This window comes from Zootoca vivipara, chromosome 11, assembly GCF_963506605.1.
Source record: "Zootoca vivipara chromosome 11, rZooViv1.1, whole genome shotgun sequence".
NCBI lineage: Eukaryota > Metazoa > Chordata > Lepidosauria > Squamata > Lacertidae > Zootoca > Zootoca vivipara.
The window spans coordinates 7,584,373-7,611,513 of NC_083286.1; the positions used below are offsets into that span (position 1 = coordinate 7,584,373).

The following is a 27,141-nucleotide window of genomic DNA, read 5'->3' on the forward strand; positions in this document are numbered from 1 at the left end:
CTTAACCCGAAGCATGGGTGTAATTGGTTCCAGAAGTCTGTTCATAAACTGAAGCGTTCATAAACTGAAGCGAACTTTCCCATTGAAAGTAATGGAAAGTGAATTAATCCGTTCCAGATGGGTCCGTGGCGTTCGTAAACCGAAAATTCGTAAACCGAGGTGTTCATAAACCGAGGTTCCACTGTATAAGCTTTCGTGTGCATGCACACTTCAGGACAATTTTTTTTATATATTTCCACAGCTACCTACCTGAATCTAGAGGCTAGAACTAGCTGTTGAAGAGGAAGTACAATAAGTACAAATTATTTATGCTGTGCTGGATGGCCTGATAAATGACAATAAAGTGTATTTCTATGCTCTTAAGGATATCAGAGTTTCTGAAATGATATCAAAACTGACAGAGCTGGGCTGCAAGAACTCTATTAGCCCAAAAATGGAAGCAACAAGACATACCAACAATCAAAGAATGGCAGATGAAGATGATGGAGTATGCAGAAGTGGCGAGGCTGACTGGGAAAACGCGAAACTAGCGTGATCAAGCTTTCCAAATACATTGGAGCGAATTTGTACAATATTCGAAGGACAATTGTAAACAATTACGGTAACAACACTAGCAGCGTTATTGTAAGAAGACTTGTAATGTTAATGTTTATTACCATTTTACATTTCTTTAAAATATGTGATAAAATGAAGGAGAAAAACATAAACTGGAAAAGGTACAAATGCTATGACATAAAATTGGAATTATGAATATATATAAAAAATATTTTTTAAAATGTCCAGTAGCACCTTTTCGTGTGCAAAAGCTCATACCAAGAACAAAGTTAGTTGGTCTCTAAGGGACATGGGTGGCGCTGTGGGTTAAACCACAGAGTCTAGGGCTTGCCAATCAGAAGGTCGGCGGTTCGAATCCCCGCAACAGGGTGAGCTCCCATTGTTCCGTCCCAGCTCCTGCCAACCTAGCAGTTCAAAAGCACGTCAAAGTACAAGTAGGTAAATAGGTACCACTCTGGTGGGAAGGTAAACGGCATTTCCGTGCGCTGCTCTGGTTCGCCAGAAGCAGCTTTGTCATGCTGGCCACATGACCCAGAAGCTGTATGTGGACAAACTCCGGCTCCCTCGGCCACTACCAATAAAGCAAGATGAGCGCTGAAACCCCAGAGTCGGTCAGGGGTCCCTTTACCTTTAAGGTGCTACTGGACATTTTTTTAAAAAAAAATTATATACTGTATATATTTCTACTGACTCAGAGCAACACCGCTACCTACCTGAATCTGGAATTATGAAAACCATCAAGCAGGATGGAGGGAAGTCGATAGCTCGCATGAGCAAATAATGAAAAGAGTTTCTTAAGGATGTATTTAATATTATAACATGGAAAACTTAATAAATATATATTTAAAAAAACAACCCGACAGAGCTGGAGCCTTGGCCGCACCGTTAGGAGGAGCGAGGTATCTCTGCCCTCAGGTTTTACCACACTTCCAACCTTTCTCAGCTTCCTGCACCCCAGCCATAGGACCACCCTTGATCTATCGTCCTGGTCCGCCCTCCATTAAGGTCGCCCCTGAGCGAATGCGGCCCTAAAGACACCCCCCCTCCAAAAAAAAGCCTCCCCGCCCCAGGAGCCAGCCGCCATTCTCGCGCACGACACTCACCTGCAAGAGCGCCAGGAACAAGCCCGGGGCGATCCCTGAGGGGAGCCCGTCCTGCATCTCCCTCCATAAGGCGGTCGGGCGGGTGCGAAAGGACAGGGAAGCGCGGGACTCCCGAGCCCCTCGCACGACACACGCAGCCCCGGTTTCCTCCAAACGCTTCCAGGCGCAGCTTCCCCTGACGCGCACCCCCCCCCCGCCCGCCCGCTCCGACAACGAACGACTTCGAAGGAAGCGACCCGGAAGTCCGGTCGCAATCTCTTGAAAGAATTTCTTATTTCTTATCTCTACGGCCAAAGGAAGTACGGGCGTCCCGTGCGTGAACGCGACATCCGGGGTCCGTCCAACAACGGGTTGGTTGCGGGGAAGGGGGCAGGTGCGCGCGCATGAGGAGGTGGGGAAGGATGCGATCCTGCGCACGCGCAGCAGGCGGGCCGGCGCTTTGGCGTTCTCTCTCTGGTCCGTATGTGAGAGTGGGAGGGGAAGCGGGTTCCTTCGGCTGTGCTGCGCGAGGTGAGCGACTCAGGTAAGGCAGCCGCGGAGAGCGGGGGGGGGGAGAAGGTCGGCCGCCCCGCCCCCCCGCTTTCCCTTTTCAGCCGTTACGCTCCGAGGCGGGACAGGGAAGTGGTCGTTTCGGGGCAGGGGAGCCTCATTCCACCGCCCGGCAGAGCAGGTGGGAGGAGGCACCGCCTCAGGATTAAGACGGGCGGCTGCTGAGGCGTCTCTCCTCCAGCCTCCTTGGTCGTGGGGGGCGGTGTCAGCAATTAACACGCCACGGCCAGGTTTTAAAACTGGATCCCTCCCCCCCATGATAGTCTTAAAACCTCATTGAAAGCAACAGTGACAGGACAAATGAGCACAGTTAGGCCCCTTTTGAAATAAAGCACTTCCATTCCTCTCCCCGGTTCCGAAGACCAGGTTTGAATGATCTCTTTTTCTGCCCCCCCCCCCCAAATCCTTGCAGGTTAAGATCATGGTTATGAAGGCTTCAGTAGAAGATGATGATTCGGCTTGGGAGCTCAATATACCTGAGAAGATGGAAAAGGGTAACACAAGCTGGATAGATATCACCCAAGACTTTGAGGACTGCTGTAGAGGTAAATTAACCCCCCCCCCAGAAAGGTTTTTCTCTCTGCACAAGTTGATGCTACCGGTATAACCTCAAAACGTCTAGAGGGCAGATATGATACATTCTCTGTAACTGAAAGATACTGTCCTTGTAATAATGATAAAAAAGGTGGAGTCTGTGTCAAATGAATTCTGCCGCCGCCCCTGCTGACTTGCCTCTGCTTTGATGGGGAGGCATGCCAGGTGGAAACTTAGAAGAGAGTTGTGGACTTGCCTTGGACCAGTTTGAAAAGTCCCTTCCCATTCCCTCCATCACTCTCTCACCCTATGTGTCAACGATCCACTTTAATTTTTGCCGCTTGCTGAGATTAGGGGGTTGAAGCCCTCTTGGGGGCTGCCAAAAGGCTGTGTGTGTGTGTGTGTGTGGATAGTGGGAAAACTAGAAAGTGGATTTCCCCTTTTTCTTGTGCATCAAAGGTCCAGAGCAGGCATCCCCAAACTGTGGCCCTCCAGATGTTTTGGCCTACAACTCCCATGATCCCTAGCTAACAGGACCAGTCGTCAGGGAAGATGGGAATTGTAGTCCAAAACATCTGGAGGGCCGAAGTTTGGGGATGCCTGGTCCAGAGGTTAAAATGGGTCCCCTGGCCCAGAGATTTTAAAAAATCAGCCATGCCAGATTCTGTTTCATGCAACCCTCTTTCAAAAATACTATACCGGTACTTTCTTCTTGGTTATTATTATGATAGAGGCACGAATGGCTTACCTTCCTCTTTTTCTGAGAAGGGCGACGTTGGCACTAGATGTGTATATATGTGTTGAACCTGAGCCCTAATTTTGATTAATTGCTCAGTGTATTTTGGTAAAGGTAAAGGACCCCTGATAGTTACTGGTAAGTCCAGTCACGAAAAACTCTGGGGTTGTAGCACTCATCTTGCTTTACTGGCCGAGGAGCCGGCATACAGCTTCCGTGGCCAGCATGACTAAGCCACTTCTGGTGAAACCAGAGCAGCGCATGGAAACGCCATTTACCTTCCCACCGGAGCGGTACCTATTTATCTACTTGCACTTTCACGTGCTTTCAAACTGCTTGGTTGGCAGGAGCTGGGACAGAGCAACGGGAGCTCACCCCGTCGTGGGGATTCGAACCACCGACCTTCCGATTGGCAAGCCTCAGCTCAGTGGTTTAGACCACAGTGCCACCCGCATCCCAATTTCAATGAATTGTTCAGTGTATTTTGTTATGATTCATTAAAACCCTGGATTTAAAAGTTATTTTCTAAATATTGATTTATGCTTATTTATCTTCATCTTTCTACTTATTTCTCTGAGTCCTGCAGCTCAGTTTAAGGAGACAATCAGAAGATTCTACTTCTCTTTTAGATTAACTGCAGTATAATATGTCTTCTAGATCCTAAACTGTGGTTAGTGAAAATAAGCCAGAATTGAAAACTCATGTTGCTCACAAAGTATGGGGAAAATGTATGAGCCAAGGTTGGGGAAAGTTAACTTTTGTTTTAATATTAAACTGTAGCTTACCATTACATCAAAACCAACCCAGTTTATTTTTCTTTCTCTTTTATTATATACAGTATAATAATTTTTGTGAGTAGTTATGTAAAGTTTTTGAGTTGTTCTTTTTTAATTTCCTTGTAGAATTGAAGTTGGGCGAGTTGCTTCATGACAAACTGTGAGTGAACCATTAAAAACAAGTTCCCGTAATGTATTTCTCGCATCTTAATCTGAAACAAACACTTAGGAGTGTCTTCTACTGGTTTTTGTGGTGCTTACTTTTAAGCATGTGCTCTTGACAAATCTGTTAGCTATTTAAAGAACATTAATTAACATTGTTTTATGCTATCAATCTGAAAACTGTTTAAAGCAACCCAGAGCTTCAGCATTATGCACACTTACTTGTTGAGCTTGGGAGGACTTAATTCTGTATAAATATGGTATAGTCATACTTGCAGCTAATAACCTGCTCAGGAAAAAAATCTGTTTAGGACTGGGGTATTCGGTTCCTAGATAAACCAGATTCTTATGCCTCAGCCACAAACATGCTTAGTCAGAAATAACTATAGATAGAATATTAATCTCTGGAACTGTTTTAACTGGCCTCTTTCATAATTCTTAATTCTACTGCTTAGTTAAGTCCTTGATTTCTTAAAGCTTTGAAACCTCAGAAAGCTTGGGCACATAACATACATTTGTAAAAGTTTTGTAAATGTAGATGAAGATGATAATCATTCTGATTATGGAAAACAATTAAACTCATGCTCTATATTTGTTACATTTGTTCACTCTATTTTTTTCACTGCGGATATGACATTCACAGTCATTTCAGTCCATCTTATATGTATTTTACGCATGCATGGAATACCTAAGTCCGTTAGCAGATTTGATTTCAATGTAAACTCTGACATCTGCGGACATAGATGAAGTCTCCTCCCTGAGAATGCTAATTCCTTTACATCAGTGATAAGAAACCTCTGAGGCCCTCCAGATATTCCTGGACTACAGTTTCCATCATCTCTGACCGTTTGCTTTACTGTTGGGGTTGTTGGGAGCTGGAGTCCAAAAACATCTGTTGGGCAACAAATTCCTGATCCCTATACCAGGGAAGGACACTTGCCAGTGTCACAGTGGGACTTCTGTGTGGTCATGAATACGATTGAACTGCTAAGGTATATCCATAGTAATGAATAATCTTACTGCTTCATTAATTCTGAATTTAGCTGGTATTTTGCTTCTCAGTGTGTGGAATCTCCCAATTCCTTTCTTTAAAATGTTTTTGAAGACTTCATATATACGTTCTGCATCTTACTAGGGCATCTTACTATTCACTTAATTTAAGGTGATTACTCACGAGTTGCATGATACAAAATACATTGCATAAACTCTTTGATTTTATTTCACAGTATTTCACAGTTACACTTTGAAACAACTTTTGCCTTATATATGAATTGATTAGTTCCAGCCTAGGTTTTCTTTTCTGTTTGTGTTGCTCTCCTTAGTTTTGGTCTTTTTGAAGCAATGTCTGCTATTGAAATGATGGATCCCAAGATGGATGCTGGTATGATTGGAAACCAAGTTAATCGAAAAGTTCTTAACTTTGAACAAGCTATCAAGGTTGGCACACTTTGTGTTTTTGTCAGCTGCTTGGTGATTTGTGAAAATGATTATCATCATTTAATGAACTCTAATATGCTAAACTTCAAATTTAAAGCAGTGTGTAATTTCAAGTGTTGGCTGTAAAAATACAATCCCATTTCACATGAGTGTAGCTCTGTTCCACTATTATTATATCCGGCCTTTTTCCTCAACAGGGACTAAAGGTGACTTATTGTTAAAACAGATACAGTTTAAAACACAGGGGATGGGAGCAATAATTTTTAAAAAAACAATTACCAGTAAACATCAAGACTTTCTATCTATCTATCTATTTGTGTGTGTGTGTGTTTGTTAATTATGTATTAAAACATACAAACCATTACAATAAAAGTACACATGGAGGGGAGGTTCTACAGGAGAAGGCAGAGAGGACTGTATGGAGTTACATACATTACTCTTGTTCCATCACACAGCACTACAAACTCAGCAGAAAGCTGCACACTGCTTCTAGAGTCTAACTTCCAATTTGTGCACATCACTTTTGCCTCCGTGCCCCCATACAGGTGTTTTTTGGGTAGACTGATGAAATTTAATTTGCCAATGATGGAAATTCATGTGTGCTCTCTCTCTCTCTTTAAGGATGGTACCATTAAAATTAAAGATTTATCATTACCTGAGTTGATAGGGATCATGGACACTTGTTTTTGCTGCTTGGTAAGAATATTATGTTTTTATGTTTGATTAGTATGAGTAACAGTACTCAAGGAGTGTTTTGATAGAAGTTCCCAGTCAAGTTACTAGTTAGAACAGCTTGTCAATTTTAACTCTACAGAGTTTCTGAAGATGCAGTTCTAAACACAACTACTAGATTTCTATTAATGTGGGTAGGATTAAACATGTATAGGAGTGCATTTTGAATTAGGGTCCAGATTAGAGTTATGGTATATTTCCTCCAAACAAATAATTTTTAAAACATGGCTCAGTTTGGATAATCAAACCTGACAAAATGAAAAATGTAAAGTATTACATTTCATCCTCCCAGATTTTGTTTCCTTTGCAAAAATAAATTTATAAATGTAAACTAACATTGGGTAAAATCCAGGAAAACCAGCCATGCCTCACCCACTATGCTAGTGCATCCTATGGAGGGAAGGTGAATTCCAAGCCGGGTAGATTATATAACCCTTACTGGTGCTCTTGTAGTAAATAAGGCTGTGTTTGGAGATCTGACCTATTTGGCCCTGGTCTGTCTGCCAGGCCACAGCCTCCTACATACAAGTGCCCTGATAAGAGTAGTAACAATCTCGCAGCTGCACTACTCCTGAAGAAACATCCCCTACACAGATCCTGACTGATGTCTAGATGCTTTCCTGTAGGACTTGGTAGGGCTTCCGTTGTTGGGCCAAGCTTAGTGTGCTGTTTTATACCTCGAGCATACCGGTATGTGAAAGAGCAAGTGGAAGGTCATTGTACCTGACTTCCTTTGGATTGCAGTTTTCTGATAGTGGTTCTGACGGGGCTTCCGTTTTAAGGCCCAGCTTATTGCGGCGTTTTATACCTGGTGAAAATGGGATAGAGCAAGTTGGAAGGTTAGTGGGCCTGAAGTCCTTAAGAATTAATGCCATTTGCTTGGTGGCACCTCTTAAGTTCATTTGTGCATGAAGTTTCTACTCTCTACCTTCTGTGACTGCCTAGGATTCCAGATTGCGTCCATGAGCCTTACTACTTTATAGAACCTATTTGGTGCCCAATATTTGTTCACTGAAGTATAACGGATGTAAGACACATTAATGACGTAAATCAGAGCATCTTTGTTTTTTTCACGCGGTCTGTAGAATGGAGTAGGCAATATTCAAATCAACATTTTCCCACCTCTTTTGGATTGTGGAATTGAAGTTAAATATTTAGTTACTCTTTAGTGGAAAAAATATGAATTGAGTAACAGAATTGGTCTCCTGCCCTTTTCATTCTGTAAGCTTGATTTCTTTTTCAGATAACTTGGTTGGAAGGCCATTCTTTGGCACAGACGGTATTCACTTGCCTTTATATTCATAATCCAGACTTTATAGAAGATCCTGCCATGAAGGCATTTGCTCTTGGGATCCTCAAAATCTGTGATATTGCTAGAGAAAAAGTGAACAAAGCTGCAGTATTTGAAGAGGTAAGTCATTGTTCAGCTGACTATTTCTCCTGCCCATTATTAGTAAATACAACTTGCCTTGTACAACTTTTTTTTAGTTTGCTGCTGTCTTCCAATTGTAGTTTCTGGTTTTAAACTCATAACTAGTTCTTTATTTAATAATTCTTTATTTCATAAAAAATTATATACCTTTCGATTGGTTTTTTAAATCTCATTGCGGCTTACAAAAGAAATAAACAATGAAATTATCATTAAAAATTGCTTGGGAAACTGATTTGTTAAACAGCTTCCTGGGCAGCAGTGTTTTGTAACACTATGTCAAGGATAGGCAACATGATGGCTTCCAGATGTTATTGACTACAAGCCCCAGCATCCCTGATCATTAGCCATGTTGGAGTCTGTAGTCCAGAACATCTGGAAGGACACTAGACTGCCTATACATCAGCTATATTGTTATTCCAGGAAATTATATACAGCCTAGAATAGTTATCTTTGTTCCCCAGTACTTTGATAGAATGATGATTTTAACATTTTACTTTTTAAAATATATATATATATATTTATTGGGGTTTTTCTGACAAACACAAAACTGACACACCAAAATAGCAAAAGAAAAACAAAAAAGAAAAATTACAGAAAAACAAAACAATAAAAAAGAAAACTATCATTATATAAACTCATTTCATGACACAATTTCGACTTCCCCGTCCCTCCCTTTCCTAGCCTTTGTACTATCCCAATTTACACAGCTTTCAAATTATGACCATCTTACACACAATCATTATACTTTACAATTCATTTATATTAATCCCTTATTTTTTAAAAAAGAAAAATGTCCAGCTAGCTTTAATCAAATTTCACTTCCAATATACATCTCTTTCAAATTAAAACCATATTCTAATATATCATTATACCATCTTTCATATTTTACCAACTCTACTAACTTCCTTTAGCCTATTATTTTTCTTTAAAAATACTCTATCTTACTCGATCTAAAACTTATTTCTAACCCATTACAATTCCCATTACCCCCCTCTATCCCCTGGTTAGCAATTCCCTAATTGACAATCCCTCATACAATCCAATTTCAGACCATGTAATCCGTCCCATTCAAAATGCCTCTTCGCTCTCAACCCACACCATCTCTAATCCACTTCAACCCACCCTCCTCTCCCCACCCCTTCTTCTGTTGTTCCAATTTCTTAGCCCCCTTCCACCTCCATCTTTTCCTTTTCTTATCCTCCCAAGTGTCTTGGCTTTTGCCTGGTGTTCGCCTCCCTCCTCTCACTAGGAAGGCTCGGACCCAGGACATGTCTTGGTCCTTTACCACTGCTTGGTTGATTTTACCAGGAGCCTGGTCCCTCTCTCTCACTGAGGGATCAGCATCCTGGATTTTTTCTTCTTTTAGAGCATCCTGGTTGTAGTCAATGCTTTGTGCAACTTCTCTCACTAGTTGCACTGTTTCCACATTTTGTCGCTCTTCTTGTCCATCCTCTATTAAAACTTTAATGTTTTTAAATTCCAAAACCTCTGCATGTGGCTCCTGATTGTCTTTGAGAATAAGTTGTTGTAGTGTTTCAGTAAAGATCTGTGTATTTCTTCTGTATATCTCCAATTTTCCTAGCACTTCTTGGGCTTGTTCCAAGATACACTGTAACCAGTTCTTTTCCATCTTGTGACTTAATGTTTTAACTGGCCACGTCCTTTATCTTCTCATATTACAATATGGAGCTTGGGCTGCTGTGCCAGAGACAGTGCCTTATCCTTTTTGTCCACCAGGATCCTTTCAATCTGTGATCTAATATAATTCCTTTGTCCCAATTTTAAAGTCCGATCTTTCTTTCCAATTTCACAATCATAAAAAACCAAGTCCTCCTAACATCATCCACCCAATTAAATCTTTATTTCTTTATTTTTTCCAAGTTCAATAGTTCACTTAATAGGAAGCTTCCTCGGCTGGTGTCATCACAATGGCAGTTAATCAGTTTCCAGTTTCCTGTCCCCAGGGTACCAAAGGGCTCATTAATACACCTTATACGCTTTTACGGATTTCAACAAAAAATAAATTCACCTTCCCTTGGCTCCGCTGCCACAGGGAAGGGTTTCAGCTTAATTTTGAAAGAAAATCAGAGTCCCGTTCCAGCTCTGTTGCTGCAGGCTCGGTAGCTGCGTTGTGATTTTCTCGGTGTGGGGGGGAACGACCTCCGTTTCCTCTTTAAATTCCCCTCCCAGGGCCAAATTCTTTTGAAGTCCGAATCCAAGAGATGATTACTCACATGTCCATTTTATGTATTGGAGGTATCCACCGCTCATTTGTCGCCGGCACGGAGCTTTGCGCCTCAGAGGTAGCGAATTGACCCACGGCTCCGTCCCGCTCTTTCCGCTCACGGCGCTCCAAAAAAAGAGCTCAGCTGGGTGCCCCACGTCCCCGGAAAGCACAATCCGGGGGTTCTCCGGGAGGCTGTGGTGTTCCTGCAGCCTTCCCCCCCCCCTGTGGCGCTGGGGACCTCGGAGACCGAGAAATCCCCCACCGATCAACAATGGCGGTAAACCGGAAGTCCTCTTTTAAAGAATGGCAAACATTTTAACATTTTACACATCTTGCATTTTTTTAAGCAATCTTCTGAAATTATCTGTAGGCATAGCTTCCACCTAAAACTAGAGCCGGATTTTCAGTGTTTTGTGCATAAAGTTGTGAAGGAAGCTGTTGTTGTTGGTAGATACACCTTGATTGTAGCACTTAATTTTTCTTTTTTGTCTTTAGGAAGATTTTCAGTCTATGACGTATGGATTTAAAATGGCGAATAGTGTGACAGATCTTCGTGTTACAGGTAAGAGCTGAAACAATTCGGTCCCTTTTCTGGGAGAAAGTTGTGCTTCATAGGTTTTAAAGGATAAGGTTCTAGTCCTAGGATCCAGTTCCATCGAGCTCCATTGAACTTTGACATAAGTACTAATGCTCAGTCATTATGCACAGATGGTCAAGAAATTAGCTGTATTGAGATGGTCCTCCAAATGTTTTGTCTTATCAAAGCCAAGCTTGCCATTATGTCCAATCTTGGTTTGGATTATTTGAAATACAGTACCTTCAGAATAAGAATGCTGTCATTAAATTTGTGAAGGCAAATCAAAATAATAGATTTAGGGTTCTGAATTTTAATATTTTAAGGGCTAAGGAACCTATGGCCTTCCAGATGTTGTTGGGTTGCAACTCTGGTCATCATTCTTAATAGTGGGGAATTATCAAAGTTGTGCTTCAACAACATCTGGAGGGACACAGGTAACCCCTCCCCTATTTCGTTAGCATGACTGCTGCATGTAGCATGGAAATATTCACTTAGATACACAAAGGAGTCTGCCAAGTGGCATTTATGCTTCTAAACTGAATTCCATTTTTCCAGGTATGTTGAAGGATGTTGAGGATGACATGCAACGGCGAGTTAAGGTATATTTCTTTTGCTTTCCCCACCCCCTATTTTTTTATATATATAGAAATTTGTAGCACAGTTGTTGTTGTTGTTGTTTAGTCATTTAGTCGTGTCCGACTCTTCTTGACCCCATGGACCATAGCACGCCAGGCACTCCTGTCTTGCACTGCCTCACACAGTTTGGTCAAACTCATGTTCGTAGCTTCGAGAACACTGTCCAACCATCTCGTCCTCTGTCGTCCCCTTCTCCTAGTGCCCTCAATCTTTCCCAACATCAGGGTCTTTTCCAAGGATTCTTCTCTTCTCATGAGGTGGCCAAAGTATTGGAGCCTCAGCTTCACAATCTGTCCTTCCAGTGAGCACTCAGGGCTGATTTCCTTAAGAATGGATAGGTTTGATCTTCTTGCAGTCCATGGGACACTCAAGAGTCTCCTCCAGCACTATAATTCAAAAGCATCAATTCTTTGGCGATCAACCTTCTTTATGGCCCAGCTCCCACTTCCATACATCACCACTGGGAAAACCATAGCTTTAACTATACAGACCTTTGTAGGCAAGGTGATGTCTCTTTGTAGGCAAGGTGATGTCAAGGTGATGTAGCACAGTTAATGCAAGCTAAATATAGCCTTAAAATGGTAAAGAGTACAATCAAATGCAGCTAATATAAAACACAGAATCACAAACTTCAAGCTGTAGTTGCTGACTCTTAGTAGATCTGCAATATGAAGTAAAAATCTGGTGGCTCTTCATAAATTCTGTCATAACAAAATGTGTCTTAGGTTCTGACACCAGGCAGTATTTATAAATATAGGCCAACTTCACATGTACGAGCATCTGGCAAGGAGATCATGGTGGCTTTGCTCCTTCGTGTTTGTTTTGCTGCTGCACAGATCTAAGCCATTGTTTTGCTTATTGTGTTCTCTGAACCAATCTTTATCTTATGACTTGTCTTAGTGAATAAGGACATAGAGTGCTCTCATCTAAACAGATTACTGGGAAGGGATAGGTAATGGAAGACACTATAAACTACTTAATCCAAAAAATTCTAAGCAGTGTTTATAAAACAAAGATCTATAAATTATAGATACAGGTGAAACTCGGAAAATTAGAATATCGTCAAAAAGTGCATTTATTTCAGTAATGCAACTTATTATTTTTTATTTTTCCTTTAATTTTTACAAATGCTTTCTGTTGTAAATTCCACAGTAATAAATCAAATAGCTACAATGATACAAAAATAAACATCGCTATTACATTTCATTAATTACATTCCATTTATAATTGACCCACCTAACGACAAATAATTACAATTACAACAAATAAAGGCTTGACATATCTTGCTTTGCATGTCATGCATCTATCTCATATACATTGGTGTCACCTTTTTTAAGTTGCATTACTGAAATAAATGCACTTTTCGACGATATTGTAATTTTCCGAGTTTCACCTGTAGAATCAGCAAAATCTGAAAAGTGAAATTTGTCCTTTACTTAATATCCAATTAAATTGTTTCTAATGTGTGTGATTGTAGAGCACTCGAAGTCGACAAGGAGAAGAGAGAGATCCAGAAGTAGAACTTGAAGTAAGGATGGTTGCATGCTATTAAAGATTGTAAAAAGGTTACTTGGGCAACTTCTAGTGACCTAGAATATGCTCTAAAATAAAATATTTCTCATGAAACTACATGGAATTATGCAAAAAGACCAATCGCACGGTTGTTTATTTTTGTTTTGTTTTTTTACTGGGCTTGAATTACGTGCCAGATTATCTAGTATCTAAATATATATTAATCACATAAGATGCAATAATTTAATCTTATCAGTAGTAAAGTCCCAGCAAAACTCTTGTATATATGAATAGTAAATGTGCTTGTAGCATTTTGTCTAAACGTTATTTTTCTTGAAATTTGGAAATCATTAATTTTTGGATTGATTTTTCCCCACTATAGCATCAACAGTGCTTTGCAGTATTCAGCAGAGTGAAGTTCACCCGAGTATTACTGACTGTATTAATAGCTTTTACCAAAAAAGAGGTATGATTGCTACAGAGTGTTGCTGCTTCAAGCTTTAAAGGCAGAAACCTTGCTTTTCAGTGGCCTCCTATGGCTGAATAAAGATACTGGGACCAAAGAATGGTCGTGCTGGACAAGAGGCTGCTGTCTTCATGTCCTGCTTATGAGCATCCGAGGGGCAGGTTGATGGACAGGATGTGCCCTTCATCTGTCCCAGTAGCCGTTTTATGCCACACTAATGAAGCCAATAGGATTATTTTCTACTGGTTACATGGCTCATAGCTATCCATTGCAGCATGTATAAAACAAGCAAAGCTTTAGAGATAAACTTACAATTATATAACATATATAACATTTTTGTTGCATAATTTTGTTGCTTTGCGACTGGACCATATGGTAGACATTTATCTGTTGCTCTTGAAATACTAGTGTTATTTTATTACCTAGTGTCATTCACAGAGATTTTTAAATTGCTTTTTAAGACTAGTGCAGTTGCAGAAGCTCAGAAGTTGATGACTCAGGCAGCTGACTTGCTTTCTGCTATCCACAATTCATTACACCATGGCATTCAGGCTCAGAATGACACAACAAAAGGAGGTAAGCAATTATCTTCAGAAGTGTTCTCTGCCTTTGTTCTCTGTTAAGGTATAAAACCACTCAGTGGCCTGTTGCTATGCTCATCTAGGTTGATCTATTACTTTACCTTCTAGTTATTCTAGACATAGATGTTTTTATTGAAAATCTTTATAATATGTGGTTGTTCAGCTAATGCAGTCTTGTTCATAGCTGCAGAACTCTTGTCCACAGAATGTAAAAGTTTGCAAAATTTTGTGGATTAAGAATCATTCAGGCAGCTTCCCATCTTGTAAATCTCCAAAGGCCACTCTAAATAAATGGATATTGGAGCTATTTCAAGAAGGAGAAGGAGCTAGTTCACATGTCATTAGGGAAGTTATTCTAGTGCAGGGTTATGGAAGCTTTTTAGCCCAGTGGGTAAGATTGTTATATCTCCCACCCTTGTGGGCCAAGTGTGACAGATTGGCAGAGCTGCCCCCCAATCAATCACCTGTTGGCCCAAGGATGTCAGGTAATCCATATTGCTTTTCTTCAGAAGCTCCTTTCAAAGCACTATTGCTCAGCAATTTGAAAGGGGCTTTTCACGCACCACTGATTTGCGGTACAAACACCCTGTCTGCTGAACCAGGTTTTAAACTGCCCCACCCCCAGATGCTTGCCCCCTGCACATAGGTGGGGCGTGGCAGAGCTTTCGTGGGTATAGGCCACTTGGCAACAATCTCTTACCTCATTTGCCCTCTGAATGTTATTGGGTGATGCTATACCATGCTTGATGGCATAGACATCCCATGATACAGTCAGAAATTTGCATAGATGCTGTGAAAAAGCAATCATCTGGCTCTCATTGATAACAATTCACTAGCTGCGATTTGACAAATATGTGTTTTATTAGTGAATCAGTACAAGGTTCTTTCTTAGAACACCCCACTGATGAGTCATAATGGGCTGTGGCCCTCTTAAAAACTCATGGCCAAAATCCAGTCACGTTGCATGTAGCTCTGAGACAGCTTTATCCACACAAAGTAAAGTATATATTAATACACATAAAATGGTTTCCCTTCTGAGAAGAAAAATGCACAGTCATAATTCATAGTCACTTATTTATATACTGGGTTTTTTGCAGGTATGCTACTGCTCAAAGCAATTTGCAAAAAAAGAAGCTGTCTTAATACAACAGTACAAATAATCATAATACATAATAGCAATTACAATGCCACTAACAAGACTAAATTACCTTGAGCATATTATTTTTCTAATAGTCATTTTAAATTGCTTAATTGACAAGAAGAAATTGCTTAATATTTTGAATGCCTTGTTTCCCCCCCACACACACACCCTAATTTTTCCTCCTAGATGAAGATGTATGATACAGCACTTAGTTGGGATTAAGAATAGTAATTGAACATTTGCCTTTTTTTTAATAGATCATCCTATTATGATGGGTTTTGAACCCCTTGTTAATCAGAGATTGCTTCCTCCAACTTTTCCTCGATACGCAAAAATTATTAAAAGGGAAGAAATGGTCAACTATTTTTCAAAACTTATAGACCGAATAAAAACTGTCTGTGAAGTTGTCAATTTAACTAATTTGCACTGCATACTGGTAAGTATCGACACTGTTAGCTTTTTGTTCATAGGGACATAAGAGAATGTTACTTGAATAGCTCCTGGGACTTGTGCACAAATATCTGCATACTTTTTCTTTGATTTTACTTCTTGTTGTTTCACATACGGAATAAATGTAGAGGAAACTTAGAACATAAAACTTAGATTAAAACTAGGGAGAGAACCTTGGTGTGAAAACGGGTGTATTCAGTGGAGGCAGACAGAAGCGTTTCTTCTCACAGAAGACAGGTTTTTGCTGATTTCCCCACCACCACCCATGGCAGTCCACCTTGTTATATTTGTTATACAAATCCCCCCCCCAACCCTCAGCAGCAGCTTTTCAAGGGGTGCAGGGAGTGTGGCTGCAGTATGTAGGGAGGGTCTGTGACAACGATGTTGGGAATCTGAGGCGAGATGCCCATGTAGTGGAAGTTGCCCTCAGTTCCAGTCATCATACAGAAGTAGCTTAAAGTCCAAAATCATAGTTTTGAACACTGATATATTCATACAGCTAATTATTATTATTTATTTATTTGTTCCCCAGCCACTCTGGGCAGCTCCCAATCGAGTGTTAAAAACAATACAGCATTAAATATTAAAAACGTCCCTAAACAGGGCTGCTTATTTCCTTGACATCTGATGAGAGGGTGTTCCACAGGGCAGGCGCCACTACCGAAAAGGCCCTCTGCCTGGTTCCCCGTAACCTCGCAGTGAGGGAACCGCCAGAAGGCCCTCGGCGCTGAATCTCACTGTCCGGGCTAAACTATGGGGGTGGAGATGCTCCTTGAGGTATTTGCAGATACAGATATATACAAGTTCAAAGTATTTATGTTGCTCCAGCAATTCAGGATGTAACACAGACTCCACCTCACTTCTCATGGCTGACCCTGACACACTAGGACTCTGACACAGACAGCACAAGACCCCAGACACAATGAGCTGATGCTGGCACTGGGCCATTGTCATAGCAACTGGCTTGGCTGACCTTGCACCTGTTGGCTTACAGTGGAACCTCGGTTTACGCCTACCTCCGTTTATGAACGCCGCAGACCCGGAAGTGTTTACATCCGGGTTCTGCAGCGAGCGAACGCCTCTGTGGAACGGATTGCATTCGCAAACCGAGGTACCACTGTATCTCATACGTGGGGTGATTTGTGCTCATGAAGGAAATTAAGCCCTTCCTCCTTTTCCACTTCCTCCAATAAACTGGGTGTCCAGTCTTGCACAGGCAGAAGTGCTTCCACTTCATGCCACTGCTGGCTACAACCCTATAGTTAATGCAGAACTCAGGGAAGTTTTTATTTTTCGTCTCATTCTATCTGCCAAAAATTTCCCCATACCAAATGGTGATAGTAAAACTCACCCAACTCTTTCACCACCATATGTGTTAGAGAACCAATACCCTCTTCCTTTCAACATTTTAATAGTATCTACATCAGCAAAGTGGTCAAGGAGTAGACAAACAAATCGAATTATAGGCATTTAGGAGGTTATTGTGGGTGACCGAGAGTCCTTTCTAATAGACTCATATTCAGCACAAAGCAGAATTTTATTTCTTTATGGTGTAATTCTTTGTGTTATACTAATCATAATTTTCCTCACATTCTGTTTATAAATTAGGATTTTTTCTGTGAATTTAGTGAACAGTCACCTTGTGTTCTTTCAAGATCATTGTTACAGGCAAGTAGAAAATGACATATACAGAAAATACATTTTAGGTGTGTGAAGTAACTGCGAAGTAACAAATTTACTGTTTGTTGCAGACTACTTTTCTTGTGGATAACAAAAAGGTATTTGGTACTCATCTCATGCAAGATATGGTGAAGGATGCCCTGCGATCTTTTGTCAGTCCTCCAGTACTTTCACCTAAGTGAGTAACAAAATCTAGTTTTGATATTGTAATTTATATTGTATATAATAATATGTTTACCTCATATCTCATTATTTAACAAAACCACACAGCATCTGACTAGATTCAGATAAATGAAAATTGTTCATGCTATGGGGTGTATAAAAGGCAATTCTTTGCAGGCTGTGATACCAGAATGGGACTTAGATGCTACATTCTACTGCATTGTAACTTGGTATGTGAATAATGGCCAATCATTTCCCTCTCCTTGAATGTCTGTAAGTAGGCCAAAAGAAGATTATATTTACAAGGGCTTCGCAATGGGGGGCGATGGGGGCGGTTCACCCTGGGTTCCATTGGGGGGGTGCCATTTGGCACCCCCACCCCTGTGGCTCCCAGGCCAAGCCTCCAGCCTCCCGGTCTGCTCGGCGCACCACACTAAGCGGACTTTTTACCAGGAGGCTGGAAGCTTGGCTTGGGAGTCACGGGGGGGGTGGGGGTGCCAAGTGGCACCCCCCCCACTGCGCCAAGTGGGCTTTGGGAGTTTGAAGTTGGAGGCGCGTAGCTTTGGAGGCGCGGGGGGACGGGACAATACCCTGCCATGTAACGACCCATGCGCAGCGCGATGCTGCGCATGCGTCGTTACGTGGCGGGATATCGCTGCGCCTCCAGCGCCAAACTCCAGATAAAAAGCCCTTGAGCTTGGCACTGGAGGCGCGGGGGTGGCGATACCCCGCCACATAACGACGCATGCATCGTTACGTAGCGGCGACACCCCCCCCCCCCGGGTGCATGGCAGTTTGTTGCCCCGGGTGTCACGGCGGCTCGCTACGCCACTGTATATTATCTTCCTCATCAGGCAGTCCAGCATGACTACAGTTGTTCCCATGTGATGCCAAACTTTTAAAGAGGAACACAAAATGGTAGGTGTAAATCTGCAAGGAACACTTAGAACCTAAAATAGGTTTTGACTATTTTCCCACTCAGGATCATGCAGCTTTTTATACTATCAGCTACTTCATAAGAATGGAGTCATTAATGAACACAATCTCTCACTAGCTTTCAATGCTTTTGGTTTACACATCCCCTTAGAATGGTTCTGAGATCAATATTGCACAGCCATATTCATGATGGCAAGCCAACCCCTTGATTTTACATACAACACTGCAGGATTTTCATTTACAACCATTTTGTCTCTCCTAGATGTTGTCTATATAATAACCACCAGGCTAAGGACTACATTGACTCCCTTGTTACGCACTGTGTTCGGGTGAGTATTGATGGCATTACAGAATATTTAAACACTTATGCACATTAAGTATAAAAGATGGTATAAAGGTAAAGGGACCCCTGACCATTAGGTCCTGGCGTGACCGACTCTGGGGTTGCGGCGCTCATCTCGCGTTATCGGCCGAGGGAGCCGGCGTACAGCTTCTGGGTCATGTGGCCAGCATGACAAAGCCGCTTCTGGCGAACCAGAGCAGCACATGGAAACGCCATTTACCTTCCTGCTGTAGCGGTTCCTATTTATCTACTTGCACTTTGACATGCTTTCGAACTGCTAGGTTGGCAGGAGCTGGGACCGAGCAATGGGAACAATTCGAACCGCCGACCTTCTGATTGGCAAACCCTAGGCCCTGTGGTTTAACTCACAGCGCCACTTGCGTCCCATGAAAATGGTATATTTTCATGTAAAAAGAGGACTGTGGGACCAAATGTTCATCTAGTCCATCATTCTGTTCCTACAATGGCCAACCAGATGCCTATGAGGAGGGCAGTACTACTCTCTCGCTTGCATTCCCCAGCCATTGGCATTTGGGTGCAGGCTGCTTCTGCTCCGAGACGTAGTCCATGACTACCATGACCTTTGATGGCCTTATTCATTGTCTAGTCCCCTTTCTAAACATTCCAAGTTGGTGGCTGTTGCTACAGCCTATGCGCTGTGCAAAGAAGTACTTCCTTGTTCGATGATGGATAGAATGTTAAGGTTTTAAAAAGTTTGGAGAGATCCAAGCAGAGGTTTCCATAGTCTGCATGCTGAAGAGCAATCCTAACACAAACGTGCCCTCCTTCATCTGATACTGTCTTTGGTCTGTCATAGACCTATCAAAGAAAAAGTGTCTGCCAAATCCTACTTTTTATCCCTGTGATTTCTTTGCTAGACACGTGCAGAAGTTGTACCAAGTGTGTCCAGCTGCATCTAAAGCATCGTCTTTGAAATGAGTGGCATCTTTCTACACCTGTTTGTTTTGGCAATATGCAGAATGTTTGGCTCTGTATTGTCCAACCAGCACATAGACTCAGATAAATAGCACCCTGACTGCCTTAAGTCAGAACTGCAATTGAGCCAAGAACTCAACCAGGTTTCCTTTGTCGGTATTTCAAAAGGGTCAAGTTGGGCACTGATGGGCACAACAAAGTGTCAGCCTATCTCTGGTTAACTTAAGGAACGCAGCCTTATGATGTGTAATGCAAATAAAGTCTAGGGTGTGAAAATGAAGTACAAGTCTAAAAATTCACCAGACTTTCTTTCTTTTTTTCAGCCATTCTGTAGTTTGATTCAGATTCATGGGCACAATAGGGCTCGTCAGAGAGATAAACTTGGCCATATTCTTGAGGAATTTGCTACTTTGCAAGATGAGGTAATTCAAAGGCGGACACAATACTGTACAGAACGTAAGATCATGGACACTGCTTTGTAATTGTCTAATGTGTAAGCTGTGCAGTCAGCATTAGAACTTTGGACAGAGTTTCTAATGGCCAAGCTATCTGCTGCTGCTATTCCTTCCTCGTGCCTCCAGGACCCCATTTGCAGGCTTGCTTTGTTGTACTTTCCTTGCTGTTTCAAAAAGCATTTAAATTTATTCCAGATTTCATTGTCCAGGAATATTTACCTTTAACTTTGGGGGGAAATATTTTTTTCTTTACACATGGCCATACTATGTTTTATTGACAAGTGCTTTATCTCCTTAAAATGATGTGGCATAAGAAAGTACACAGGTGTATTAAAGTAGAGAATATGCACTGGGATTAGTGAAAGGAAAAGCATTCCACAGTGGGGGAATGTTGATTATAGTGGTTAAGAAATGTCTAGGTTACACAAAAAATTAATGTGTCTAAGAAACAAAGTTCTGGGGTGTGGCATCCTCTGGGAAACAGAGTGCTTAATTTAATACAAATTAGAATATTTTGAGCATGACCTGCTCCTTTGAACGCTTCTTCAATTTTGCTGTTTCAAGTATATGACATTCTTGTCATCTAGCTTCCAGCTCTGGATCTGGAATGTGACTGTGGGCATAAATCGTGACTCTTGTCAATATTGTTTGGCAATTGACAGATGTGATACTTGAGCATAACACCACTTCTTTCAACTTGTTAGGCAGAAAAAGTGGATGCAGCACTTCATAGTATGCTGCTGAAACAAGAACCCCAAAGGCAACACTTGGCATGCTTGGGCACCTGGGTCCTTTACCATAACCTTCGCATCATGATACAGTATCTTCTGAGTGGGTTTGAACTGGAACTCTACAGTATGCACGAATACTACTACATATATTGGTAAGAGGAACAAGTTACTTGGGAGCAGGGAGGAGGAGATATTGTTGTCAGTAAAAAACGATGCATCCTGTAGCACAGGGGTGGCCAACTCTCAAGAGACCAATCTACTTTCAGAATTAAAAACTGGCAGTTATCTACCCCCGTTTTTTAGGGGTTCAGCTCAAAGTTGTTGAGCTTTTTTAGGGAGGAGAAAATCCCCCCCCTTTTTAGGGGTTAAAAAAAGCTTTTGGGGATTAAAGGGGTAAAGTCACTCACAAGAATATCACTATGGATCAAAACAGCAGCACAGAGAAAGCTCCGTCTTCCCTTCCAGAGATCATAAAACAATGGAGGGCGAGGGGGCGGGGCAGGAAAGGGAGCCAGAGATCTACCAAAACCTCACAGGATTATCCAGTAGATCGCGATCGACCTGTTGGACATCCCTGCTGTAGCAGAATAGGCAGTGCACCATAAGTGCATTATTTGAACTGCTATTTATACTGTACAAGATTTACAAGAATGTACCATAAATTGCAAGGCTGCTTGTTGTAGGGCTGGGCAATATCTGGTTTGATATATCGTCAGGTAAATACAACAATATGCTGATGTATCATGATGTTTGAAATGTATCTCATCAGCTTCTTCCTCCCCCACCTTTTTTAAAAATAATAATTTTCTCATCACCAAAAACATTGCTCAGTCTGAGCTTCGACTTCCCCCCATCCCACTCTCTGGTGTTCCTAAATATTCACTTAAAACTTAGCATTTCCATAACAACCTATTTACCTTCTTTCCTGTCTAAATAAAAATTTTCCTTATTAATTGTAAACCAGTTCCACATACAGTATTAACATTACAAAATATTTTAACTCAAACCTACAAGCATATGTGTACAATGTTCTTGCATATATTGTATAAATTTAATCCAGTCCTTTTGGAACGACTCATCGTGCTGGTTTCGGATCTTCCCTGTCAGCTTTGCCAGTTCTGCATATTCCATCATCTTTTCAGCATCTTTTTCATTTTTTAATATATTTTTTTCCAAAACTCGTGAATTTTTATACATTGCCACCAACAGTGGTAATAGCTTCCCACTTTTTTATGGCACTTCCAACAGTTATTAGATTTTGTTTTATAAATTTTGGCCAATTTCTCTGGTGTTAGGTGCCATCTGTAGACAAGCTTCATCGTGTTTTCCTTAATCACTGTGCAAGCTGTAAATCTCATGCTTTCTATCCATAATTTATCCCATTGGGTTATATATATCGGTCTTCCTATATCTTGCACCCACTTTATCATTGTGCTCTTCACCTCCTCGTCTTTCAGCTCCCATTCCAATAGATATTTGTATAGCTTCACTAGTGGTTTATTTGTATTGTCTATTAATAATTCTTGCAATTTGGATTTGTTTTCTATAAACCCAATCTCTTTATGTTTTTAAAACACACTCTGTATCTGGTGATATTGGAGCCAGCTTGCACAGTGATTTTGAATTTGATGGTATGATTTTAATATAAATTGATCTTCTCCTTTAATTAATAACTCTTGATATGTTAGCCATTTCCCTCCTTTTGATTGGCTTCTCAATGCTGTCATTTCTAGCGGGGAGGCCCACCACGGTGTTTTTGGTTCTAATATATTCTTATATTCTTCCCATACTTTGAATAAAGATTTTTTAATTATATGGTCTGTAAATTCTTTACAATCTTTTTTCTGTTCCTGTAGAACAGGCATGTCCAACAGGTAGATTGTGATCTACCAGTAGATCACTTGATGTCTGTGGTAGATCACTGCTAGATCACTGGCACCCCTAAAAAAAAGCTCACCCAAAAATTTCCTCCTTCCTAAAAAAAGCTGAACTATGACCTGAAGCCCTAAACAAAAATGGGCCTCCCTCCCTCCTAAAAGAAGCTCAACAAGTTTGACCTAACCCCCCCAAAAAGGGCTTCCCTTCCTTAAAAAAAACTCAACAGCTTTGACCTGAACCCCCCAAAAGGGGGTAGATCACTCCCAGTTTTTAACTCTGTGAGTACCGTAGATCAGAGTCTCTTGGGAGGTGGCCACCCCTGCTGTAGAAGATATGTATGCCATCCTGAAATATTCCTAAAGCCTTCTAAATCCAATAATTCCTTATTTTCTAGCACCATCCAGTCTTTAATCCAACGGAGACATGCCGAAGCGCAATATAATTTAGCTTTAATTTATTTTCCACTTCTATCAGCAAATCTTTATATGTAGCCCAATCACTTCCCATATTTTTCTTCTTTACCGCAAAAGCTGGTGAAAGCCACCACGGAGTTTTGCATTCTAACAACGTTCTATTCCAAACCTCATAAATTGATTTCCTTATAGTGTTGTTTAAGAAGCCTCTATAAACTTTAACCTTGTCATACCACTAATAAGCTTGCCAACCGAATCTGTTGTCATGTCCTAAATCCAATACATCTGTATTGTCCAAAAGTATCCAATCCTTTAACCAGCAAAAACAGGACACCTCATAATAGATTTTAAGATCTGGCAGTGAAAATCCACCTCTTTCTTTCACATCTGTCAAAAGCTTGTACTTAATTCTTGGTTTCCCCCCTGCCAGACAAATTTTGAAAGTCTCTTTTGCCATATATTGAATTGCCCTGTTCCACAGATAATCGGGATTGTTTGAAATAAAAACAACAATCTCAGTAGCACGTTCATTTTCAGATTCTTCCTTAGGGTAGGAAGAAGCAGCCAAGATACATTGCCCAGCCAAGCCCCAATACCTCTCTGGCTTGTGTGCAAGCCAGAGGGACATCTTTAAACTGCTCAGCTGAGTTGAGCATGTCACGTGATAGCTAGAGGAAAGTTCCTGGTCTGTGCCTGCTCTGTGGTTTGCTGCCCCCTGCAGGAGGCAGAGGAGAGCTGGACCGGCAGAGCAACAGACAAGAGCATTCTCTGGCTTCAAGCAGTCGTCAGGGCAAATATTTTGAACTGGTTTATCACAATGTGGATTCAAAACTAGTTTTCAACAATCTGTCACCATATTACCGAGGCCTGGTATGTTGCTTATACTGAAAACCTGTTTTTGTATTTAAAGCATTTATGGTGGTGCTCCTCAACTACTCAAGAATGAGGTCTTGGCCATACCAGAAATGTAACCAAGATTCGCCTAAATTTAGTACTGTTTCTGCTGTAGGTATCTCTCTGAGTTTCTCTATGCATGGCTAATGTCAACACTCAGTCGTGCTGATAGCTCTCAAATGGCAGAAGAAAGAATAATGGAAGAGCAGCAGAAAGGCCGGAGTAATAAAAAAAGCAAGAAAAAGAAAAAAGGTATAGCTGCTTTTCAAATGTCTTGCAAGCTGGTTTTTATCACAGCTTATGTTTCTGTTAGAACACTTGAAATTGATGTTTTTCCTGTGTTCAGCCATCTAAATAAGGCTGTTGTTGTTCAATAGTTATTTCACTTATCTTCATATAGTATGAGTCTAATGTTTGTTACTGACCATTTTAAAATGTAGATTCATAAGACTGTTATGTGTGACTGAATGATGAAACTGAATGATGAAATTCAATATAACTACTTATAGTTATTTTCCAAAATTGGTAACCACTGAATAAAGTGTTTTATTCTCTGTAGTCTAGTTTAGGGATTACGGAACTAGATCTCACCAGTAGGCCAGATCCTATTTCTCCTACTACCCCACCCCCAAGCCAGATTTGTAAAGTGTGTGGGGGATCCATCTGTTAATCACCTTACATCCCCGTTGATTGAAACCTTACTAATCGGCTAAACATTGGCACTTCACTTTGATTGTTGGATAATAAAACTCCTAATTCATCTATCATCCTATTTCAGTTATTTATACAGCAATAGTGATCCCCCCCCCAAGTTCTTCTGCCCCTGAGAAGTCATAGCATGATATTTGTTGTGGCAACATGAATCTTGTAGTTAATTTTGGGTTTTGCAGGATAGGAGGTCTGTCACTTGCAAAAACTGCCTTAGTTGTTTACATTCTGGATTTTTTAATTCTGGTGAAATCAACATTACACGGTAAAATATTTCTGTTTATGAAATTTGCAGCTCGTCCTCTGAGCAGAGAGATCACCATGAGCCAAGCCTATCAAAACATGTGTGCTGGAATGTATAAGGTGAGTGATGTATTGTGGATTGTGGTTGTAAAGCTAACTTAAAAAAAAGAAAGAAATTTGGATACTTTTCAGAATTAAGGCAAGAAAGCTGTACTTGAACACTTCTAAATGACTGCATGTTTTCTTAAGTAATGCTATGTGTAGGAATAGTGCAAACATAGCTTAACTATGAAACAATTTCAGTTGTTGGGTAAATTGGATCCCAGACTAGTTAGTACCGTTCTTTCAGCTCAAAAGCTAGCTATGAGTTGGGCTTGGCAGAGGAATTTCTGCTGCTGGGAGGGAGAGAGCATGTGATCCTATAGTTTAAGAATGAGCAGTGTTCTGCCTGCATTCCGTAGCACTTCCAAATGAATTAGTGTGTGGATAGAACTATAGTCAGCGTGTTGTGCTGGTAAAAACAAAGATTATGATCCAAAGAAACTGTGTTTGTCCTCAGTTAAGATGGGATTCATTTTATATCCCAGATAGTACCTAAGGAAATGTTGGCATTCTTTTTGTTTTGTTTTGTGATGACAAAGCATAACTAGCACACAGATTTGTTCCATACAACTTGTATCGGAAGTTCCTCTCCTTAATACTGGCATAATTTGTCTCCAAGGTGTGAGACAGATTAGTAAATACATTTCAGTTGTAACACCTCTTTCAAGAGACCAATGAGTGGAAACCATATGTGTCACGTTTCATTGTGTTGCAGCTACATTTATTTTTCCTCTGGCACCTTTCTGGAGACACATGTGTCCGTATGTGCACCAGCACTTCTGTTGCTGATACACTGCAATAAGCAGATTTCTCATTCTGTGCATTTCTCTTCCCTTTTCCCTGTTTCTCCTGAAGACTATGATTGCTTTTGATATGGATGGCAAAGTGAGAAAGCCAAAGTTTGAGCTCGATAGTGAGCAAGTTCGATACGAGCACAGGTTCGCCCCTTTCAACAGTGTCATCACTCCACCACCCGTACACTATTTGCAGTTCAAGGTGAGCCACAAGAATATTACAGGACATGTGTATATTATATAGTTTCTTTTCCCTTCCTCTTGGATCTTTACCAATTTGATGGGTTTCCCTCCATTGTAATGGAGGCAGGCAATACTCTGTTCAGTAAGCAAGGCACATCCCAAGGTTCCTTCTTTATTTGCTTGCCTACCTTGGGGAAAGACCCTGATGTTGGGAAAGATGGAGGGCACAAGGAGAAGGGGAAGACAGAGGACGAGATGGTTGGACAGTGTTCTCGAAGCCACCAACATGAGTCTGACCAAACTGGGAGGCAGTGGAAGACAGGAGTGCCTGGTGTGCTCTGGTCCATGGGATCACGAAGAGTCGGACACGACTAAACAACATCATCACCTTGGGGACATGCCATAGTTAAAACCAAAGCAAATGAAATAAAAAGCCATTTCCCAAGTGTTCATTAGTTGCAAAGCATTCAATCTTTTAAAATTATTTAATACAGTAGATTGTTTAATAGATACAAAATTATTCAAGGAAGAACTAGGGAGTAAATGGGTAGAAACTATTTTGCTTCATTGTGCTGTCACCTCTGTGCCTTCATAAAGTGTAGCCTCAGTCAAAAGAAGGATCTTTCTGGGGGATTTTGGCTATTCTTAAAGGTTGCTTGTTTTTTTGATATTTAGGAAATGTCTGACCTAAACAAATACAGTCCTCCACCTCAGTCCTCTGATCTCTACATGGCTGCTAGCAAACACTTCCAGCAAGCTAAAATGATCCTGGAAAATATCCCTAACCCAGACCATGAGGTGAGATCCTTTCTAACATATTGCTAAGAATTGGGTGTATAAATTGCTGGCACTTGATTGGGTTTTTTTTTAAACGGTGAGCATTTAACATTGCTTCGGTTACAGAACTGGAATTATCTTAGTATGCAAATAGTATTGGGGATTGCAAAGTACATTCAGTGTGGCCAACTCTGCTAGTATATATCCTTATTAGCATCAAATGTATCTGGCATGCCCTAAAATACCTAAAGTCTGTTTGAGTTTATGGCAGAAAGGGATTCCTCTTTTAGGTTTCCCTTC

The 27,141-nt window shown here is 41.0% G+C and overlaps 2 protein-coding genes across 5 annotated transcripts in view; one reads left to right on the forward strand and one right to left on the reverse strand.

Moving 5' to 3' along the window:
• AGTPBP1 (ATP/GTP binding carboxypeptidase 1) overlaps positions 1-1,870 on the reverse strand; it is a 70,936-nt gene extending 69,066 nt beyond the window's left edge. For both annotated transcript variants that reach the window (XM_035100148.2, XM_035100145.2), the window contains exon 1: positions 1,659-1,870. The gene's annotated coding sequence lies outside the window, so the exon portion shown is untranslated. The remainder of the gene's footprint in view (positions 1-1,658) is intronic.
• Positions 1,871-2,043: 173 nt separating this feature from the next.
• Positions 2,044-27,141, forward strand: part of NAA35 (N-alpha-acetyltransferase 35, NatC auxiliary subunit) — a 28,138-nt gene continuing 3,040 nt past the window's right edge. Inside the window, exons 1-21 of one of the 3 annotated variants that reach the window (XM_035100155.2) lie at positions 2,044-2,181; positions 2,620-2,752; positions 4,380-4,413; positions 5,738-5,852; positions 6,474-6,548; positions 7,828-7,995; positions 10,739-10,805; positions 11,376-11,419; positions 12,934-12,984; positions 13,351-13,434; positions 13,896-14,010; positions 15,414-15,592; positions 17,215-17,274; positions 17,358-17,464; positions 18,647-18,713; positions 19,987-20,085; positions 20,823-21,001; positions 24,150-24,286; positions 25,038-25,105; positions 25,943-26,083; positions 26,740-26,862. In XM_035100155.2, the coding sequence (XP_034956046.1) occupies positions 2,629-2,752; positions 4,380-4,413; positions 5,738-5,852; positions 6,474-6,548; positions 7,828-7,995; positions 10,739-10,805; positions 11,376-11,419; positions 12,934-12,984; positions 13,351-13,434; positions 13,896-14,010; positions 15,414-15,592; positions 17,215-17,274; positions 17,358-17,464; positions 18,647-18,713; positions 19,987-20,085; positions 20,823-21,001; positions 24,150-24,286; positions 25,038-25,105; positions 25,943-26,083; positions 26,740-26,862 (2,037 nt within the window). In that variant the 5' untranslated portion in view covers positions 2,044-2,181; positions 2,620-2,628. Of the gene's footprint in view, positions 2,182-2,235; positions 2,329-2,619; positions 2,753-4,379; positions 4,414-5,737; positions 5,853-6,473; positions 6,549-7,827; positions 7,996-10,738; positions 10,806-11,375; positions 11,420-12,933; positions 12,985-13,350; positions 13,435-13,895; positions 14,011-15,413; positions 15,593-17,214; positions 17,275-17,357; positions 17,465-18,646; positions 18,714-19,986; positions 20,086-20,822; positions 21,002-24,149; positions 24,287-25,037; positions 25,106-25,942; positions 26,084-26,739; positions 26,863-27,141 lie in introns of those variants that run through there. The other 2 variants (XM_035100157.2, XM_035100156.2) reach the window with 2 other exon arrangements.